The sequence below is a fragment of the Nycticebus coucang genome, chromosome X (assembly GCF_027406575.1).
Source record: "Nycticebus coucang isolate mNycCou1 chromosome X, mNycCou1.pri, whole genome shotgun sequence".
NCBI classification, from domain to species: domain Eukaryota; kingdom Metazoa; phylum Chordata; class Mammalia; order Primates; family Lorisidae; genus Nycticebus; species Nycticebus coucang.
In genome coordinates, this window is record NC_069804.1 from 138,239,461 (window position 1) to 138,262,916 (window position 23,456).

General features: G+C 38.4%; 1 protein-coding gene across 2 annotated transcripts in view; it reads right to left on the bottom strand.

Annotated features, from left to right (window-relative positions):
* The window catches only part of FAM199X (family with sequence similarity 199, X-linked), a 51,561-nt gene that overhangs the window by 22,428 nt on the left and 5,677 nt on the right, over positions 1–23,456 (bottom strand). Inside the window, exons 1-2 of one of the 2 annotated variants that reach the window (XM_053580234.1) lie at positions 18,953–19,426; positions 11,355–11,574 (exon numbers count right to left, since the gene is read on the bottom strand). In XM_053580234.1, the coding sequence (XP_053436209.1) occupies positions 11,355–11,574; positions 18,953–19,149 (417 nt within the window). In that variant the 5' untranslated portion in view covers positions 19,150–19,426. Of the gene's footprint in view, positions 1–11,354; positions 11,575–18,952; positions 19,427–23,456 lie in introns of those variants that run through there. The other variant, XM_053580235.1, reaches the window with a different exon arrangement.

Here is a 23,456-nt window from a genome sequence, read left to right on the forward strand (position 1 = left end):
CATTATGTCAAATTCTAGAAAATGCAAATTAATCTATAGTCACAGAAACAGATCGGATTACCAATAGGTAAAAGGAAACTTTTTGGGGTGAGAAATATGTTCAACACCTTGACTGTAGAGATGGTTTCATAGGTATAAACTAAAACTTATCAAAATTGTACACATCAAACTTTTGTAATTTATTGTATATAAATTATACTTCAATGAAGCTTTTTAAAAGACAAAACACAGAAAATATGTTCTAGAGCTACGTCTGAGAATAAAAAAAAGTATGAAAATATGTATACAAGAAAATATAAATAAATACAGAGGGTGCCAAAAAACAAAACAGGTCAGACATGGTAGCTCACGCCAGTAATCCTAGCACTCTGTATTGCTTAAGCTCAGGAGTTCAAGACCAGCCTGAGCAAAGGAAGACCCCATCTCTACTAAAAATAGAAAAACTAGCTGGGCGTTGTGGCCTATGTCTTCTAGTCCCAACTACTTAGGAGGCTGAGGCAATAGGATCACTCACACCCAGGAGTCAGAGGTTGCTGTGAGCTATGATGCCATGGCATTCTGCCCAGGGTGGTACAGTGAGACTCTTGTCACAAAAAAATAAAAAATAAAACAAAAACAGAACAACCACTCCAAGGGACCAGGAGACAGCTACTGCAGAGGACTCAAACTCTAAAGAAGTAATGGAAACAATGGAAAGAGAATTTAAAACATGGATGGTAAAAGGCAATAAAGGGAATTTATGAGAAAGTGGAAAAACAGAACCAAAAAAAACAAATGAAAGATATGAAGAAAATAGAAAGGATATGGTAGATCTTAAGGAAATGAAGGATTCAATTAGGGAACTTAAATAAGCAGTAGAGGCTTGGCACCTACCTGTAGCTCGGCAGCTAGGGCACCGGCCACAAACACTAGGGCTAGTGGGTTCGTACCAGTTCTGGCCTGCCAAACAGTGACAACTACAACAACAAAAAAATAGCTGGGCATTGTGGCAGGCACCTGTAGTCCCAACTACTTGGGAGGCTAAAGCAAGAAAATCGCTTAAGCCCAAGAGTTTGTGGTTGCTGTGAGCTGTGATGACACAGCACTCTATGGAGGGTGACATAATGAGACTCTGTCTAAAAGAAAAGAAAAAGAAGCAGTAGAAAGTATCAATAACAGATTAGACCATGGAAAAGAAAGAATCTCAGAGCTAGAGAATAAAGTTCATGAGCTCACCCAGGGTAGTGGGCGAAAAAAAAAACAAGAGAAAGCAGAACAGCTTATGTGACTTCAAGAAGTGTTCAAACATACAAATTATAGGAATCCCGAAAGAGGAAGAAGATGTCCTAAAGGAACGGAAGCCCTACTGGAGGATATTGTCAATTAAAATTTCCCAAGTTTCACAAAAGATTCTAAAACATTCCTTTTAGAGGGATATCAAAACCCAGATTGTTTCAACACAAACAGAGCATCTCCAAGACACACTGTAATGAACCTTTCCAAAGTCAAGACAAAAGAGAAAATTCTGTAAGTAGTCAGGAGTAAGCACCAACTGATCTACAGGGGCAGATGCATCAGGTAACAGTAGATTTTCCAGCTGAAATTTCCTAAGACAGAGGAGAACGGTCATCTACTTTTAACTTAAAATAATTTTCAGCCCAGAATTCTGTATTCTGTTAAACTAAGCTTTAAAAATAGATGGAAAATTCAAATATTTTACTGACATACAAACACTGAGGAAATTCACCACAAGACCACAATACAGGAAATACTTACACCTATTCTGGACAGTGACCATCACGATAGACTACCAGCAAACTAAATACCCAGAAACTAAAGGACAAAACTTAGTTTCCACAATGGTGCAAAGGACAAAACTAAGCAATGGTTTGTCACAAAATAAGATGACTAGAACTCCACACTTATCAATTTGCTCAATAAATGTAAATGGCTTGAATTCCCTACTAAGAGGCACAGGCTGGCCAAATGGATAAAAAATCCCAAGTCATCCATATGTTCTCTCCAGGCAACACAACTAACCTTGAAGGACAAACCAATACTCAGAATAAAGGAATGGAAAATAGTATTTCAGGCAAATAAAAATCAGAAGAAAGGAAGGGTCACAATTTTATTTTTAGATACAAGTAGACTTAAAGCAACTAAAATTAAGCAAGACAAAGATGGTCATTTCATACTGGTCAGTCAAAGGAACAATACAAAAGGACATTTCAATTCTAAATATTTATGTACCCAACATAAATGCTCCCAGATTTATGAAACAGACCTTGATTGGTATGAGCAATATGACATCCCATAATGTCATAATACCTGGTGACTTTAACACCCCTCTGACAGAACTGGACAGATCCTCTAAACAGAAACTAAACAACGATACAAAGGTCTTAAATGTGGCCCTAGAACAAATAGATTTAATAGACATACAGAACATACTACCCCACAGCTAAGAAATATACACTCTTCTCACCAGCCCTTGGAACATACCTCAAAATAGATTATATCCTAGGATACAAATTAAACCTCAACAAAATTAAAAGAATTAAAATTATACCTTATATCTTCTCAGACCACAAGGTAATAAAGGTGAAACTCAACTCCAACAAAATCTTTCATCCCCACACAGAGGCATGGAAGTTAAACAACCTTATGCTGAATGACAGTTGATTCAGAGGAGATTAAAGGAGGAAACTGTTAAATTCCTTAAATACAACAACAATGAAGCTACAAGTTACCAAAACCTGTGGGATATTGAAAAAGCAGTCCTAAGAGGGAAGTTTATTGCATTAGATGCTTACATCTGAAAAAGAGAGAAAGAGAGCACATCAATAAACAAATGAAGCATCTTAAGGAAATGGAAAAGGAAGTACAATATTATCTCAAACCTAGCAGAAGAAATAAACAACATTAAATCAGAAATAAATGAAACTTAAAACAAAAGAATCATTTACAAAATTAATGAAACAAAAAGTTGGTTCTTCTAAAACAAAATCAATAAACTTTTGACCAGATTAACTAGAAATAGAAAAGTAAAATCTCTAATAACCTCAATCTGAAAGGATAAAGGGGAAATAACATATCAGAGAAATATAAGAGATTATCTTTGACTACTACAAAAAACTCTATTTGACAATGTGGAGGAAATGGACCAATACCTGGAATCACACTCTCTCCCTAGCCTTAACCAAGAAGAAGCAGATCTCTTGAAAAGACCAATATCAAGCACTGAGATCAAAAAACAATAAAAAATATTCCAATAACAACAAAAAAGCCCTGGACCAGATAGCTTCACAGCACAATTCTATCAAATCTTCAAAGAAGAGTTTATACCCATCCTGCAGAAACTATTCCAAAACTTTGAGAAGGAAAGAACCCTCCCTAACATGTTCTATGAAGCAAACATCACCCTGATATCAAAACCAGGAAAAGACCCGACTAAAAAGGAGAATTTCAGACCAATTTCACCAATGAATGTAGATGCAAAAATACTCAACAAAATGTTAGCTATTAGATTACAGTTCCACATTAAAAAATTGTACATCACAATCAAGTAGGCTTCATCCCAAGGATCCAAGCATTAACATACACAAATCCGTAAGTATAATTCACCATATAAACAGAAGCAAAAACAAAGACCATATGATCCTCTCAATAGATGTAGAAAAAGCATTCAACAAAATTCAGCATCGTTTTCTAATAAGAACACTTAAGAAAATAGGCATAAATAGCATATTTGTTAAACTGATTGAAGCAATCTATGACATACCTACAGCTAATACCATACTGAATGGAATAAAACCGAAAGCTTTTCCACTTAGAAATGGAACAAGGATGTCCACTGTGGCCACTACTGTTCAACACAGTATTGGAAGTTTAAGCCAATGCAATCAGTCAAGAGAAGGATATAAAGGGCATCCAGATGGAGACAGAGGAGGTCAAACTCTCTTTATGGCTGACAACATGATATTATACTTAGAGAACCCCAGAGACTCAACCACAAGACTCCTGGAAGTAATCAAGAAATACAGTAATGCCTCAGGATATAAAATCAATGTCCAATTCCTTTCACAGTACCTTCAAAGAAAAAAATACCTAGGAATATACCTAACAAAAGAGGGGAAGGACCTCTATAAAGAGTATTATGAAACCCTAAGAAAAGAAAAGGCACAAGACATTAAGAAATGGAAGAGCATATCATGCTCCTGGCTGGGAATAATCAACACTGTTAAAATATCTATACTTCTCAAAGCAATCTATAGATTTAATGCTATCCCCATTAAAATACCAACTTCATACTTTGAAGAACTGGAAAGAACAGTTTTTTTTTTTTTTTTTTTTTGGTATGGAACCAGAAAAAATCCATATAGCCAAGTCAATTTTTAGTGATAAAAACAAAGCTGGAGGCATCACCCTACCAGACCTTAGGCTATATTACAAGTCCCCAGCGATAAAACCAGCATGATATTGGCACAAAAATAGAGACATATTCATCACAATGGTTAACATAGCCTTCCTGGCATTATCTCAGTTACTGTGCCAAAACATTTACATTCTACATTTACCAAGTTTCGCAAATACCCCTGTAAGATGCACCATTATGAAGCGAGTGTATGATGCCCCATGATCATATCAACATATACAGTTACGATTTAATAAAAAAAACAAAAAAAATAATAAAAAAATAAAAAATAAAAATAGAGACATAGACATTTGGAACGGAATAGAAAACCAAGAGATGAAACCAGTCTCTTATTGCCCTCTGATCTTTGTTAAACCAAACAAAAGCAAACACTGGGGAAAAGAATCGTTATTCATTAAATGATGCTGGGAGAACTTGATAACCACATGTAAAAGACTGAAACTAGATCTGTACCTTTTACTACGTACACAAATTGATTCAAGATAGATAAAATATTTAAATCTAAGGAATGAAACGATAAAAATCCTAGAAGTGTGGGGAAAACTCTTGAGGATGTTGGCCTGATGAAAGATTTTATGAAGACGACTTCCATGGCAATTGCAACAAAAACAAAAATAAACAAATGGGACTTAATTAAATTGAAAAGCTTCTGCACAGCTAAGAACAATCAAAGCAAACAGACAACCTTCAGAATGGGAAAAGATACTTGCAGGGTATGAATCTGACAAAGGGTTGATAATTAGGATCTATAGAAAACGCAGATTACTCAACAAAAAAAGAGCAACAATCCCATCTATCACTAGGCAAGAAATATGAACGGAACTTTCTCTGAGGATAACATACAAATGGCTAACAAACATATGAAAAAATGCTCATTGCCCCCAGTCATCAGATAAATGGAAATCAAAATCACCCTGAGACATCAACTAACCCCAGTAATACTAGCCCACATCACGAAGTCCCAAAGTTGCAGATGCTGGCATGGATGTGGACTGAGGGAAACATTTTTACACTGTTTGTGAAAATGCAAACTAATACAGACTCTTTGGAAAGAAGTATGGAGTATCCTCAAAGAACTCAAATTAGATTTCCCATTCTACCCCACAATCCCACTATTAGGCATCTATCCAGAAGAAAAAAAATCCTTTTATCAAAAGACATTTGCACTAGATTGTTTATCACAGCTCCATTTACAATCACCAAGACATGAAAACAACCGAAGTGCCCATTAATTCTTAAATGGATTTACATATTGTGGTATATGGATATCATGGAATACTATTCAGCCATAAAAAGTATGGTGACTTTATATCTTTTGTATTAACTTGGATGGAGCTGAAACACATTCTCAGTAAAGTATCACAATAATGGAAAAGCAAATATCCAATGCATTCAATACTAATATGAAGCCAGTAGACAATCTAATTCACCCCCATAAAGGAGAAAAACTCATTTCAATTCAAGTTGGGGGGAGTGGGAATGAGGGAAGGGGGAAATGGGGAGGCTTTTGGGTACTCCCACTTAATGGGCACAATAAGATGTGTATGGCACACCTTTGGGGTGTAGGACACAACTACAAAAGGGACTCTACCCAAGAAATTCAAATATTGTGACCTGGTTGGTTATATCCTTACATTAACCTAAAAAAAAAAAAAAAGAAAAAAAAGAAAGAAAGAAAGAAGTAAATGGCATTGTATCAACCTGGATACCTTGGAGAACATTCTCTTTAGTAAAGTATCACAAGAATGAAAAAGCAAATACCCAATGTACTCAATACTAATATGAAGCCAGTAGACGAACTAATACATGCCCACAGAAGAGAAAAAGTCATTCAATTCAGGTTGGGGAGGGGGGAGGAGGAAGAGGATTGGTGTACTCCCACCTAATGGGCACAATGTAAGGATATATGGTACCCTCCACTTTACCTAACAAACAAAAACAATGTAACCTAATCGTTTGTACCTTCATATTAATTGGAAATAAAAAAGAAGTAAATGGCATTCAGATCAGAATAAAAGAGAAACTATTTCTAGTCATAGATGACATGATCTTAAATATAGAAAACCTGAAATAATCCACACAGGGAAACAACTATTAAAGCCAAAAAATGAGTTCAGCAAAGCTACAGGATACAAAATCAATACGTAAAAATCAATTGCATTTTTATATATATACCAGCAATGAATCCAAAAATGAAACATAAAAATACCATTTACAACAGCATCAAAAAATAATATACTTAGGAATAAATTTAACCCAGCAAATACAAGATTTAGACACTGAAAAACTATAAAACATCATTGAAAGAAATTAAAGAAGCTCTAAATAATGATATTGTATCCCAAATTCACACACTGAAATTCTTGGTGTTTTTTTTCAGTTTTTGGCTGGGGCCAGTTTTGAACCCACCATCTGGTATATGGGGTCAGTGCCCTACTCCTTGAGCCACGGGTGCCGCCTGAAATTCTTGGGGTTTTTTGGGACAAGAGTCTCACTCTGTATCCTTTGGTTTCAGTGCTGTGCAGTCATAGCTCACAGAAACCTCAACCTCTTGGGTTCAAGTGATCCTCCTACTTCATCCTCCCGAGTAGCTGGAACTACAGGCATTTACCACAAGGCCAAGCTAGCTTTTCTATTATTAGTAGAAAGAGGGTTGTGCTCTTACTTAGGCTGGTCTCCATCAAACTCCTGAGCTCAAGCAGTCCATCCGCTTTGGCCTCCCAGAGTGCTAGGATTATAGGCATTAGCTACTTCTAATATTAATATTCTATTTATTATTAATATTATATTAATATTGAATTAAATAGAATATTTAATATTGCTAAAATGGCAAAACTCCCCAAAGCAATCTACAGATTCAACACAATCTCTACCAAAATTCCACTTGCTCTTTTTGCAGTAATGAACAATCTGATCTAAATTTGTATGTAATTACCAGAGATCCCAAATAGCTTAAATCAGCAGGCCCCAACCTTTCTGTCACCAGGGACCAGTTTCATGGAAGACAATTTTTCCACAGTCAGGGCATGGTGATTAAGTGTGCAGTTTGGGGATGATTCAAGCACATTACATTTATTTTGTACTTTATTATTATTACATTATATTATATAATGAAATAATTATACAACTCACCATAATGCAGAATCAGAGGGAGCCCTGAGCTTATTTTCCTGCAACTAAATGGTTCCATCTGGGAGTGATGGGATACAGTGAAAGATGAAGCTCTGTTCCATAGCTCACCACTCACCTCCTACTGAGCAGCCTAGTTCCTAACAGGTCATGGACCAGTCAGTACCAGTCCACAGTCCAGGGGTTGGGGACCACAGGCTTAAATAATATTTGTTTTTCCTTTAAGAGATATGGCCTTGCTATGTAACCCAGGCTGGACTCAAACTCCTGGGTTCAAGCCATCTTCCGACTTCAGCCTCCCCAGTAAGCTAGGACTATAGGTACATGCCACTGTGCCTGGCTTAAACAATCTTTATAAAGAACAAAGTGGGAGAACCCTCATAGCCCAATTTCAAAACTTACCACAAGGCTATTGTAATTAAAACAGCATAAAGGTAAATATATACATCAATGGAATAGAATTGAGAACCCCAAAGCCATACATCTACGACCAATTCATTTTGACAGGGTACCAAGACCATTAAATGAGCAAAGAATAGTCTTTTCAGCAAAAGGCAATGGGACAACTAGACATCCACATGCAAAAGAATGAATCTGGGAGCCATCCACAGTGATGTGCATCTGTAGTCCCAGCTACTCAGGAGGGTGAGGAAGGAGGGTCACTAGGAGTTTAAGTCCAGCTTGGCCAACAGCAAGACCCCATCTCTTTATTTTATTTTATTTTTCTAAGACAGTCTCAAGCTGTCACCCTGGGTAGAGGGCCATGGCGTCACTCACAGCTCACAGCAACCTCAAACTTTGGGGCTTAAGCGATTTTCTTGCCTCAGCCTCCCAAGTAGCTGGGACCACAGGCGCCTGCCACAACACCCGGTTTTTTTATTTTTTTTTTGCAGTTGTCATTGTTGTTTTAGCTGGTCTGGACTGGGTTTGTACTTGCCAGCCTCGGTGTTTGTGGCTGGGACCCTATCCACTGAGCTACAGGTGCCACCCAACCCCATCTCTTAAAAAAAAAAAAGAATAAATTTGGACCCCTATCTTACACCATATACAAAAAGTAAGTAAAGATGAATCAAAGATCTGAATGTAAAGATTAAAACTGTAAATCTCGGAAGAAGAAATAGGTGAAAATCTTCATGATCCTGGATTAGGCAATAGCTTTAAAAAAATTACATCATATGTCTGTAGTCCCAGCTACTTGGGAGGCTTAGGCAAGAGAATTGCTTGATCCCAAGAGTCCGAGGTTGCTGTGAGCTACAATGCCATAGCACTCTACCAAGGGTGAAAAAGTGAGACTCTGTCTCAAAAAAAATGTCAAAAACACAGCAAACAAAAATCAGATAAAATGGATTTAAAACTTCACTTGATAATGTCCTTTGACATTATCCCATAGACTGGGAAAACATTTTTGCAAATCATCTATCTGATAAGAGTCTAGTAGCCAGAATTTAGAAGTAGCTCTCACAACTAAACGATAAAAAGACAAATATAATTTTAAAAGGAATAAAGGATCTGAATAGATGTTTCTTCAAAGAAGACATACATTGCCCCATGATCATACTAATGTACACAGCTATGATTTAATAAAAATAAATAAAAAAAATAAAAAAAAAACAAAACAAGACATACAAATGGCCAATAAGCAAATAAAAAGATGCCCGACAGCATTGGTCATTAGGGAAAATGAGGACAAAACCACAATGAGGTACCACTTTATACTCAGAAGGATAGCTATAACCAAAAAAGACAGCCAGTGCCAAGTGTGGACAAGGATGTGGAGAAATTGAACCTTTTATACAGGTGGTATAAATGAAAAATGGTGTAGCCACTCTACAAAACATTTAGCAGTTCCTTGAAAAGTTAAACATAAAGTTATCATATGACCCAGCAATTCCATTCCTCAGGGTATATCAAAGAAAATTAAAAATATACATCCATATTAAAACTAGTACCTAAATGTTAATAGCAGTATTATTTATAAAAGACCCAAAAGGTATAAAACAGCCCAAATGTCCAACAGCTGATGAACAGATAAACAAAATGTGGTACTGTATACTCACTCAATAGAGTATTATTCAGCCATAGAAAGGAATGAAGTACTGTTAGATGCTACAACACAGAGAAACCTTGAAACATTATGGTTAGTGAAAGAGGCCAGATACAAAAGGCCATGTATTATATGAGTCCATTCATATGAAATATCGAGAAAGGTAAATCAGAAAAGAAAGTAGATTGGTGGTTGCCAGGTGACAGGAGCAGGGGAGAATTGGGACTATGTGCTAATGGGTATGGGATTTCTTTTGGAGGTGATAGAGATGTACTAGAATTAGATAGTAGAGATGGCTATACAATACTGTAGGCATATTAACAATCATTGAATTGTACATCTTAAAATGATTAAAATGGTGAATTTTATCTCAATTTTTTAAAAAATTAAAACAATTTTATAATTTTTTTACCTAATCATATTTATAACTATATATAACAAAAGCTGAATATAAAAAATGGAAGTTATGAATTATTTTTATTTAAAATATCTCTTGATTTTCAGTGTAGCATTGTTTATAACAAAAAACTGAAACCAACCCAAATAGTTATTAGGAAACTGACTAAATTATGATCTAGTTATGAAAAATGAGATATATTAGTTGGAAAAAAGCATGAGGCCAAACAGTAGATGAAGTATGATCTTATTAGTGTGTTTTTAACAGTATGCAAACCTATTTGTTTATGCATAACCCCCTAACAATAGTACCCACAGCAGAGTGGAACTTGGAGACTTTTATTTTTAATTTGATACCATTCTGTATTATTTGAAAACTGTCTGAAATGAAATAATCTTCAAGCCCTCTTTTGGATTACAACTTCAAGTATTTAGATGGCTTTCAAGCATAGTAGGCATTTAAGTTTATCTAGTGAATAAAACCTTTGCTGTATATCAGGAAAGTGTGTTTAAGTGTTACTGTCTTTTACAACCAGAAAATAGATGTGGCAATTACATGATCAACGTTTTCTGACAGACTGCCCACATTATGAGGCAGCTTTTTCAACAATTTGCCACAAAGTCGTTTCACATGGTATATATGCCATGAGAAGAAAAAGTGTCAGCTCTAAATACACAGAAAATACAAATTAAGAAGTTATGTATTTCTGATAACAGAACAAAAAATTATATATACATGGGTAATAGTGATTTATGATGTTAGATATATAATATGACCCTGATGTGTATCCTACAAGGACATAAAAGCAATTCATAAGGCAGGAAGCGTAAATGTTCTTAGATTCATGAATAAGGTATTGATGATATATGATAATGGTAATATTATACAAGTATTAAATTACATGAAAATCTCCAAAAGGATACCTGTAGCATCAGAAGCCTAAAAGGTATGTTAGCAAAAATAAAGGATACATATTCCATTTAGTTCTTAACCTTAAAACATGTTATCAAAGAATATCCAGGATTAGATAAAACACTAGAGAAATTAACTCTATTCTGAAGTAGAGATGAAAATATCAAAAGAAAAATTCATACTTCTTTTGTGTAGTACAGACAATCCCCAAGTTACAACTATCCAACTTAGTAACAACTTGCACTTACCAACCAAAGGAGGCTAACACAGTAAGTCCCTGCGTAACATCTGACTGACACATGACTCACACTTATAAATTGAGGCTATTACGGGTAATACATAAATGTTCCTGTTCCAACCTACATATAAATTCAATTTAAGAATAAAATCTACAGAACCTATCTCATTCCTAACCCAGGGACCCCTGGTAATGATGGCAATAAAATTAAAAAACCTACCTGCCATTCAAACTCACTATCTGACCAATCCCAGTAAGTGCTAATAGAAGAAGACACATCACTGCAGACACTCCCCTCAGGGAATAAATCAAAGGAAGTGAACTCTTGATCATCTAACAGGGAATAGCAATCATCTTGATCTCCAACAGAAACGGATGAAAACAGCTCCTCACTGCATTCTGAGCTCGCAACACTTGTTCCACAGGAAGTCAGGTTCCACCTTCAAAAACACAACACAAAGAAATCACAATAAGAACTACAGAATCCACACAATTTTAAAGTATTAGAGTAATTTTTATATTTCTAAAAGAGGCTTTACATCTTAAGGGAATATACTAAAATATTTATGAATATATCTAGGATTTGCCTCAAAATAATAAGGACTGGACTGGGGTATAGATGAAGCATGATGCCGTATGTGAATAATTATCAAAGCTGTGTGGTAAAAACATGAGGTTTATTACACTATTCTCCTTGGTAGCTATCTGAAAATTTTTGTAATAAAATATTTAAATTAGGAATGAAGTAAAATTTTTATCCATAAACAAAACATATAGTGGTTATGAGTAAGCTCTGGACTCAGACTGAGTTCAAACTTGCTCTGTCCCTTGCTAGCTATTTGATCTTAAGTAAATTACAACCTCTCCGAGCCTGTATCCCCATCTTTAAAATGGAGTTACTGTAATGACTGCATGAGAATGCATACACAGCAGTTAGCACACATAATAAATGCTCAATATATGACAACTATTATTATTAAATTAAAGGAAGAGGAAAGCCATTACAGCACAGAGAAAAGCAGCACCAAAGCACACAGGTAGTTCAATGTTTGTTAAATAACTTTTACATATTAATGTTATATAGGCTCACTGCAAAAATGTTAGAGGAAGAAATTTTGTTTTGAGACAGAATCTCACTTTGTCACCCTCATTAGAGTGCTATGGCATCATAGCTCACAGCAATCTCAAACTCTCGGGCTCAAGAGATCCTCCTGCCTCAGCCACCCAAGTAGCTGGGACCACTGGCACCCACCACAACACCTGGCTATTTTTAGAGATGAGGTCTCACTCTGGCTCAGGCTGGTCTCGAACATGTGAGCTCAGACAATCCACCCACCTCAGCCTTCCAGAGTGCTAGGACTACAGGCATGAGCCACTGTGCCCGGTTTTTTTTTTTTTTTTTTTTGAGACAGTCTCATGACTGCTATGGAGTGCTGTGGTGGCGTCAGCCTACCTCACAGCAACCTGAAACTCCTGAGGGCTCAAGCAATCCTTCTGCCTCAGCTTCCTGAGTAGCTGAGACTACAGGCACCTGCCACCCCAGCTGGCTAGTTTTTCTATTTTTAGTAGAGACAGGGTCTCTCCTTCTTGTTCAGGCTGGTCTCGAACTCCTGAGCTAAAGCAATCTTCCTGCCTCAGCTTCCCAGCGATTCCTCAGCTTCCCTGGGATTACAGGGCTCAGACACCATGCCCAACCTAGAAATGAAAGAATAAAATGACCAATAATTCTATTATCCAGGAATAATTCATAATATTTTGGTACTGTATGTCTAGGTACATGTATGTTTTTTTACAGAATTAGTAATCATTCCGTGTATATTTTAGTATCCTGCTTTTTCACTTAACATTATATAATGAACATTTTCCTAAATGTATTACTTGAAAACAATATAATGCCTATATAATATTGTACTGATTGAATGCATCGTAATTTATTTAACCTTATTCCACCAATAATGGATACATAGCCTGCTTCCAACTTTCTTTTCTATTAACAAGTAATTTTGAGATAGGCCTTTTTGTTTATAATTATTAATCAAAACATATATTCTCTTAGGATAGACTGCCTGAATGTTAAGTTCTATGTCAAAGGGTCATGATACATATAGTCAAATATCTTTCTGAAAAGCTGTATCAATTTATACTCCCCAAGGCAATGGTGTTCATCTCACTACAACTGTAACAGTACTGGAATTTTTATTTTTTTTTTTGAGGCAGAGCCTCAAGCTGTCACACTGGGTAGAGTGCTGTGACATCACAGCTCACAGCAACCTCCAACTCCTGGGCTCAAGCAATTCTCTTGCTCGGCCTCCCAAGTAGCTGGGACTACAGGCAACCGCCACAACGTCTGGCTGGGTTTTTTTTTTTTTTTTTTTTTTTGCTTGCAGCCGTTATTGTTGTTTGGCGGGCCCAGGCTGGATTCAAACCCACCAGCTCAGGTGTATGTGGCTGGCGCCTTAGCCGCTTGAGCCACTGGCGCTGAGCCTGAAATTTTTATTTATAATTTTTTTTTACACATCTTATAGGACAGAAACACTTTTATAATAATTTTTATTTCTTTGATTACTAGCAAGATCAAAATTTTAAATATTAGTTAGCTATGTTGTTTTTCTGTGTGTTGTTTTCATTATTGATTTTGAACAAGTTCTTTATGCATTAAGTATATTAACATTTTTTAAGTATGTTAAAATTTTGTCTGCCATGTTTGTTTCAGTTTTCTTGGTTTCTTTTTTGGGGTCTTTAAATCTACCAATCTGTTTTCTGTTGTAAATTTCCACTAGTTTGATACTATTAATAAGATAATCTTCATTGCTTTGGCAGTAACATAGGTAATTAATCCTTAATATAATGACTTAGTATTCCCAATACTAACAAGCTCCTGAAATAATGACTTCCTAAAGAAAAGCCTATTATTTACCTATTATTAGGTTTTCATCCTTCATTTAATCCAATTTTTCTTAATTATTTTTTTTTAAAAACTTCCTCCTCTATTTTGTATGACTAATCTTGAATTTAGATGCTCTTGATTTACAAAACTTGGGTTTAACTTGAAAGACTTTCCTGTACTTTTTCTTTGGAGTTGAAGGTAGTACATTTTAAAAGCATTGAAACACCAACTATTATATTACAGTTCAGTAAATAAAAAGCAGATGTCAATAAATTTTTATAAATCTGAAATTCATCTAAAAATCTGAAAATACCTCACAATATTTAGTTTCATTACATGCTTGCTAGGTGGGCAGTATCCTCAAACTAACAAACCTAGTATAATTAATCACATTGTCTAGATCTTGCAATAAAAGTCAAGAACAGCTATCACAAGTTTTGCCTTAGACACAGTAAACTCTATCTACATTGAGTCCTGAACAAATTATTTTTTTCTATTGTGTCTTCAAATTACATGTGACTTTTTTCCCCTTTATTCATTTACCCATTCAACATTTAGTCAGTAACTTCTGCGTGCCAAATACTAATTTAAGTGCTAGGAAAAACTGTTAGATGATTGTTTTTTAATTAGAATTTCTTTTCAGCTTGCAAAAATTTTGTAGAAATATACTTCCCTCTGTAAGTAACAATGGCATTCCTTTTTTAAAAGCCATGCCATATTTAATAATCTAACCACTAGATCACTGATGAAGGACTCAGGAATTTGCTTGGTTTTGTGCTCTCACCTCAGGACAAAATCAGTGTGTTCCTCTGTTTTCTGGATTCATGACTATAGAACAAGGTTCTAAATATTCTCAGAAACTTTTCCCTTTTGTTTTCAATTATCAGTGGCAAGTAAACCTGGCTCATAGTTGAAACAAATCATTTACAAAAAAGAAAAATAATAATGTTTTACAAATGAAGATTTTTAAAAAATATTTATCTTCTAATTTGCAAATATTTTTATTATTATTTTAAGGTAATATGGATTCAAAGTGTGAAGTACTTCTAATAATTGCTACTGGGAGTGTAAGTTGACATAATCTTTCTGAAAAGCAATTTGGTGGTTCAAACTGGGCGTGGTTCCTGTAGCTCAAGCGGCTAAGGCGATAGGCACATACACCTGAGCTGGCATTTTCAAATCCAGCCCAGGTCTGCCAAACAACAATGACAACTACGATCAAAAAATAGCCGGGGCATTGTGGCAGGTGCCTATAGTTCCAGATACTTGGGAGGCTGAGGCAAGAGAATCGCTTAAGCCTAGGAGTTAGAGGTTGCTGTGAGCTGTGATGCCACGCCCTCTACCCAGGGTGACAGCTTGAGGCTCTGTCTCAAAAAAGAAAAAAAAAAAGGAGCTGGGTGGTGCCTGTGGCTCAAAGGGGTAGGGCACGGGGCCCCCCCCCGTATGCCGGAGGTGGCGGGTTCAAACCCAGCCCCAGCCAAAAACTGCAAAACACCCCCCCAAAACCCAAACACCTTCACAATGGTTCATTCCTTTCGAATCAGTATTCCCTTTCCAGGATTCTATCCTCTTCTCTAAATAGAAATTTGGGAAAAAGATGTCTGTACAAACATGTCCAAACAATATCATTTACAATAGCCAAAAAGAGAAAATAAATGCTATCAAAACATAGGGAATCATTGATATATCTGAATGGTATTCTTATGATCTTCAAAAATCATATTTTCAGGCTATTTATTGAAAAGGAAAACAAGCAACAATATAAGTGTAAATGAGAAGGTCACAAATTGTATATACAGCCTGATCTTGACTTTTAAAAATTATATACATACATAGAAACAATATTAAATGGAACATTAAAATGCTGATAGTTGTTTGTTTCCTTTGGGAAAAGGGATCATGAGTGGTCTTTATAGTTTTTATATGCCCACAATTTCATATAAGATTTTATAATAAAAATTTAAGTGTGATTCTTTTAGATAGTTCTGTCAGTTTCAAACTTGTAATGAACGCCTATTGTGTGCTCAGTGCAAAAAACACTCAAATTTACAGGCACTTATATTTTATTCCACTAAGAGAAAGCTACCTAACACTAAGATTCTAGCTATAACCCTAACATTACTCTCAATGACGTTCTCTAAAATCTTAAAAGAAATATGTTGAAAAAAATTCCAATGAAATGGTGTTTAACTCAATAACTAGGCTTGCTGCTCAAATTTTAATTAAAAAAATGTAAAGCCAAGAGCATTTATACAATAGTTCATTTCATATCCTGCCAACAGGGTGTACAAAAAGTAAGGCACTGTCCTCCCACACACTTTTCACAATTGTTCAGTGTCAAGGTACTGATGCACTCCTGAAAGATGGCAAGAATAACACATCTGGTAGTTCACATTAGCCTCCTTCATCTTACAATTTAATCATAGGATCTACCAACATCATTATAATTTTTTCCCATTTGTTAAATGACAGTCTTTTTTGGTGGTGGTGGTAGTAGTTGTAGTAGACAGGGGTAATGTACAATACAACCCCTGGCAGAAGTACTAAGAGAAAATCCCCATTTACGTCAGAAAATGTCTTAAACACTATATATATATTCCACTGCCATTTCTGATTTTTTAAAGTTCATTTTTTTGACTTTTTGGAATTTATTCTATTTCCCCAAAATTCTAGACAAACCCATCTAGATCGTAAAATACTAAGACACTCCAAGGAAAATGTGGACTCTTAGGAAACTGGTTGTGTCTATGTAATTTATTTTCTATACACCAACCAACCTACATCATAGGCGACTCCTATCTAAACATCACATGCTTTCAACCTCAGGGACCATTAGTGCCATGACACTCTTGGTTAATGAATATTGCAAATATAACCAGGGACCACTAAATGAGTAGGCACAAAACTGTCATCATCATAAGGCTCTTATCAAGGATATTACTTAAATAATCTGTGTAGTTTTCTTATCAGGTAATAAGAATGAAGCCAAACACAGGTAAGCCAAATTTCTACCCACTACCAAGCTTTCTACTTCTAATGAAATTTGTTTTACAATGACTAAAACCAAAGCAGAATTTCAGTATTCAACCTTCAGATACGATTTCTGCATTGTTGCCTGAATTGACAAATGACGTGATATGAAGGGGAAAAAATGAAACATACAATTCCAAAATAAAAGAACTCCCTAAACTTTGCCCAAATACAGGGTGGCCACAAAGTTACAACTATTTAAATTGCACAGGAAGTTTACGGCCACTTTGTATAATTTAGTTATAGCATACGGTCCTCTCAAATGCTATCCTGAAGAGGGGTAAGAAGGCAAAACATTCCAGAAGAAGAAAAGATTTAAAAAGGAAGGTACCCTAAGGGCAGAAACATCATCTGATCATTACTAATTCTGTTTCCCCTGCTCTCCTACTTTCTGCTAAAAAGGATACAAATCATTAGACCTCCTGGCAACATTTCAATTCTTGTAAAAAGTAGAGTAAGAGAGGGAGGTTAAAAAAAAAAAAACAACAAATAAAAACAGCAGTAACCAGGAAAAATGCTTGACTTGGAAAATCTGGGGCCCTGACAAGAACCTCTTCCTCCCCCCCCCCCACTGTCTCTTTGTGAAAAACAACCATGACCTCCCCAATCTTTAAGAGAACGGGAAGGAAACAATGGGGAGGAAGAAGAATAGAACAAGCTGTAAGAAAAATTCTCATTGCTTTACTCCCCATCATCAATTTTGGCAGTGCTTAGCCTCAACCTCTGTCTGCCCTTACTCCCTTGGCCTCATCATCACAACAGGCTCATTCTGAAATCATGTAACTTTCTTGTGTTAGGTGACTTGTTCCAAGGCTGCAAAACTTAAATAGCAAATATATGGAAAGTATTCTTTTATATTATTTTCCAAGGCAAATAACCCTAAACACACTTGATTTCATAAATGTCACATTTATGTTACTGTTACATTAAAGGTTAAATAGGCTTCTGTGAGTTAATCCAGGAAACTGTAACAACATTCGTAAGTCAATCCATTACTTCTTTTCCAAGTTTCATCACTGCCCTGCCCCCCAAATAATCTCGGCTTTGCCCCACTAGGTTTTACGACCTTGAACTCAGTCTTTTCCATCTGGCCTGTTTCTTCATTTTTGTGATGATGATTTGGAACAATCATAACTCATTTACTATCACTTTCTTTTAAAATGTGTTATAATGATCATTTAGCTAGAACACCTTGTTTCCACAGACTACAACTTTCCTTTAGATAAAGGAAGCAAACCAAAGGATGTGTTATATGAAGGAATCTTCTAGATGTATTAAGCTTATACATTTTGGCAGGGATGCTAAGGCAAACAGTTCATAAAAGGGGGGCAAAAAGGAATTAGTAGTGATCCACTAAAAATGGGATGGGGTGGGAATAGAAGGAATAGAATATGAGACAGGTCAAAAATCGGAAAAAGGGAGATTCTAGTTTTAAAAGTGCCACCTTTAGAAAGATCTATGGATTGATTCTGGGCCATCTAAAATCCACTCTATGGCGTACCGGAAATGGAAGGGGTTAAACTTTTGCAGATGGATGGAAACAGATGAGTATCTAGAAATCCAGGGTGAGGGATTTGAGATTCACTAGCCACAGATAAGGGGTGGAAAGAGGAGGGCAGGAAGAAAGTAAGAAGGGAGGAGTCGCTTCAGCCACAAGATGAATGGGGAAAAGGAGAGTGAAATGCCGGTCAGAAGAAAAAATCGGAGGGCAGGAGTGAAAACAGGGAGGGGGAGCAGGGAAGGAGCCCGGGAATAAGCGCCCATCAAGGGAAGGTGGGGGAGGGGTGACTGGAATCGCAGCCTGGGGGAAGAAAACAGGAGCCAAGGGGGCGACCCCGCCTTTCTCGCCGGAGAGGCAGGGGGGTGGGAACTCCACCTCTGCCCTCTACTGCAGTTTGTACCTGTTGGTGTGGAAGCGGTGGAGCGGGTCCGTGCGATGGCAGGAGGACAGCTGGCAGCCGAAGTCGCTGATGTCCAAGCAGCCCGGCTCTTCGCTTGGGCAGGTACCCACCCCGCGGGGCGGTCCCAGGAGCGGGAAGGGCTCCTCGGGGGTTAGAAACTTCTCGTATGAAGTGGTGGCCGATGTCTCGTCGGACATGGTTGAAGATGGGCTGGCTGGCTCGAGCTCCCTCTCTGGCCCCGGGCTGCTCCCGCGTCCGCCCCTGCCCCCACTCTAACCTGTCCTCAGGCACCGCCGCTCCGGGGTGTGCCCGCTGCAGCTCACTGGCAGGCTGAGCGTCGCGGCTCGCCGCTACCCAGGGAATGCAGGACCGCGCCAACAGGGTGCTGAAGGCCACAACGACCCTCCGGCCACCAACTCAGCGCCTCGGTGGCCTCTGCAGCAGCATCCGTCGTCGCCGCCGCCGCCGCAATTGCTGGGCCCAGCCCCTCAGCGCAGCGCCGCCGCCGCAATTGCTCGGCCCAGCCCCTCAGCGCAGCGCCGCCGCCGCCGGGCCGGCCCGCTCCGCCCACTGCGCTCGCCGCTAGCGACTGCTGCAGTCCAACCAGCGCCCGCCAGGAGGGGAAGGGCGGCGAGGAGCTGCTCTCCGTGCCCCCTGCTGGAGCGGAGGAGAAACTGAACCTCCGGCCGCCGCACCCCACCCGCCACTCGGCGAATTAGGGATTCCGGACGCTGAGCAGCCCGACGCCTTAGGCCAACCTCCTCCTCTGCTTTCTCACTCGCTCTTGATTACTAAGCAGCAACTGCAGCCTCTGGAAAATATTTCAGATTGTATACGAAACCAGCACATTGTACCCCCTGATTGCACTAATGTACACAGCTATGGTTTAACAATAAAAGGAAAAAAAAATAAATTCCCATCCACCTTAAAAAAAAGAACAATGTTTTTAATAAATTTAGTACAGCCTAAAAAAGAAAAAAAGAAAAGAGACTTGGCCAAGGTCACCCTGCGGGTGCGTGAGAAAGAATCCAGATGCCCTGGTTCCCAGCACACTCGATCACCCTGTCCCAGTTCAACAATTTTTTTTTTTTTTTTGGCCGGGGATGGGTTTGAACCCGCCACCTCCGCCATATGGGGCCGGCGCCCTACTCCTTTGAGCCACAGGCGCTGCCCAACAAGTTTTAATTGAGCTTCTGCAGTGCATGTGCTCAACACTGCAATGAGCTGTAAGGAAAATAATCCAAACAGACAAAATAGTCCCTGCCTCATCCCTGATCACCTAACTCCAAGAACTCTCCGGTTCCGCTGATCGCCAAACTCCAAGAATTCTCCGGTTCCGCCGCCAGGCTGCTTAGAGCTGCTGGACACGTAGTAAGCTTTTGTGCTCTGTGCTTTCTTTCGCATTATGCACTCTGCTTGGAATGCCCTGCCATTTCTCCTTTTCCTCTGCTAATTCTTAAAGCTCTAGCTCAAATGTTACCTCCTCTGTGAAGCCTTCCCTGACTTCCAACGGAGACTTAGTCACTCTGGGTAATGGTCTCCCCCCCATAGAAAATTTTATGGATCTTAACTTGTTCAACTTAAATCAATTTTACTAGATGTCACATACTCTTCTTTCCCCTTATCCAGTGTTTTTTCTCTGTGTTCTGGACAAGTGGCTCCAGATCTTGGATACATAAAACTTTTTAAAAATATGGTGCCTGGGCTCAAAGGAGTAGGGTGCCGGACCCATATACCGGAGGTGGCGGGTTCAAACCCAGCCCCCGCCAAAAACTGCAAAAAAAAAAAAAATATATATATATATATATACACACACACACACACACACACACATACATATATAGAGGAAAACCCAAAGTTGCCAATTTCTCGTTTTGCCAAATGAAGGCAATTTTTAAAACAACCTAATACTGTTTTAAAGGAAGCACATCTTTATATAAAATAAGAGCATAATTTTTCAAAAAAAATTGCGTGAAACATAGCTAACTTTATGGAAAAACTCAATACATTAATCCTTGAGAAAAGCATAGGATGAAAATAGGTGGAAAGGAGGAGAAAGGTGTAAGAAGATGGCAGAAGGAAAAAGAGAAAGAAGGCAAGAGAAGTGGGGAGTTGTAACACAAACAAGCCCCACTTGGTGTTAAAGTCTGTGCTTTGGTCTCCCTTGTTTAAAATTTGTCTCTTGGCTCGGAGCCCGTAGCACAGCGGCTAAGGCACCAGCCACAGACACCCTGGGTGGCGGGTTCGAACCCTGCCCGGGCCAGTTAAGCAACAATGACAACTGCAACAAAAAATAGCCGGAGGCAGTTCCTATGGCTCAAAGGAGTAGGGCGCCGGCTCCATATACCGGAGGTGGCAGGTTCAAACCTGGCCCCGGCCCAAAACTGCAAAAATAAAATAAAAATAAATAAATAAATAAATAAAAATAGCCGGGTGTTGTGGCGGGCGCCTGTGGTCCCGGATACTTGAGAGGCTGAGGCAAGAGAATCGCTTAAGCCCAAGAGCTGGAGGTTGCTGTGAGCTGTGACGCCACAGCACTTCTACTTGAGGGCGACATAGTGAAACTCTTGTCTCAAAAAAAAAAAATAAAATTTATTGTCTTGCTTTAGCTAATTGGTTACGTCTCTGTTCAGCATGCTTGTTTGTTTCACTGAGATTGCAAGAAGGTATGTTGCATTGTGTATGTGGCTTTCAAAATCAATCATTCATTAATATCTAATGAGCCTGGCTAGTTTAAAAATTGTTGAAATGTGGGTGGTGATGGTTTGGCCTATGGTCCCCAACACACCAATCCCCAGAGGTCTGAGGCTAGTGTGCTGAATGGGCCATAGCTTAGTCTGCACAAACTAGAGACTTGATTGTCTAAATAAAAAAAAAGAGTCAAGTGCTGCGTGATAATCTAGTAACTCAGGTAATAGTACCAGGAACTCTTTAAACATGTATAATTTTTGCACATATTTAAGAGGTGGGTGTTTTTCAAACTGGAGTCTAATGATAGACTCTGTAAGTTTTCTACAAGTATGTTTTATTTTTACATTTATTTTTAAGCATATGCTGTAGTATCTGTATGGGCATATGATAACTAAGTGAAGCCACATAATTAGGAAAAGTATTTGAGTCGGTTTTCACAATCTAGTTGGCACAAGTTAATAGTACTTTGTTAGGAGCTACTGAGAAAATGAATGAGGTGAAATCCATATTTTAATAAAATTCCATTTGTAAGTTGATGTGCATCCCCAAATGAAAACCACTGGCCTGGCTCGGTGCCTGTGGCTCAAGCCGCTAAGGCGCCAGCCACATACACCTGAGCTAGTGGGTTCGAATCCAGCCCGGGGCCATCAAACGACAATGACAGCTGCAACCAAAAATCAGCCAGGCGTTGTGGCAGGCGCCTGTAGTCCTAGCTACTTGGGAGGCAGAGGCAGGAGAATTGCTTGAGCTCAGGAGTTTGAGGTTGCTGTGCCCTGTGATGCCACAGCACTCTACCCAGGGCAACAGCTTGAGGCTCTGTCTCTAAATAAATAAATAAATAAAAGAAAACCACTGGCCTGGGCAACGCCTGTGGCTCAGTGAGTAGGGCGCTGGCCCCATAAACTGAGGGTGGCGGGTTCAAACCCAGCCACAGCCAGACTGCAACAAAAAATAGCTGGGCATTGTGGCAGGCGTCTGTGGTCCCAGCTACTGGGGAGGCTGAGGCAAGAGAATCGCCTAAGCCCAGGAGGTTGCTGTGAGCTGTGATAGTACAGCACTCTACAGAGGGTGACAAAGTGAGATTCTGTCTCTTAAAAAAAAAAAAAAGAGTGAGAGAGAGAAAGAAAACCACTGGCCTAAAAGATGTTAGATTTATATTAATAAGAACTAAGATTGTGGCCAAGTAAACATTTGAAATAATGGATAATGGGCTCAGCACCTGTAACTCAAGCGGCTAAGGCACCAGCCACACACTGGAGCTGGCGGGTTCCAATCCAGCCTGGGCCCGCCAAACAACAATGACAACTATAACCAAAAAATAGCCGGGCATTGTGGCGGGTGCCTGTAGTCCTAGCTACTGGGGAGGTTGAGGCAAGAGAATCTAAGTCCAAGAGCTGGAGGTTGCTGTGAGCTGTGACGCCAGACACTCTACCTAGAGGGCGACAGGGTAAGACTCTGTCTCAAAAAAACAAACAAACAAAAAAAAAACAAAACACAAAAAAAAATTGAAATAATGTCTGAAGTTATGATATCAATCTACTGCTGTTGCCTAATATCCTCAGGCAAAGCACCACCAGGATTCAGATAAACAGCAACATCTTGGGGAATGAAGACATTGACAAATTTCTAGGTACCTCCTATATAGCACATAATTTCCGAACTTTATGCATTAATAACATTTTGTCCATACAAATTTAATCCAGGGAAGGTTGATCTGACAACTCTTCCCATGTAGTTATCAATAGTAACATCAAATAAATATAATTTCTAGCATCTCTCTTTTTTAGGGTAAAAGTAAGTCTTTGGTTGTTTA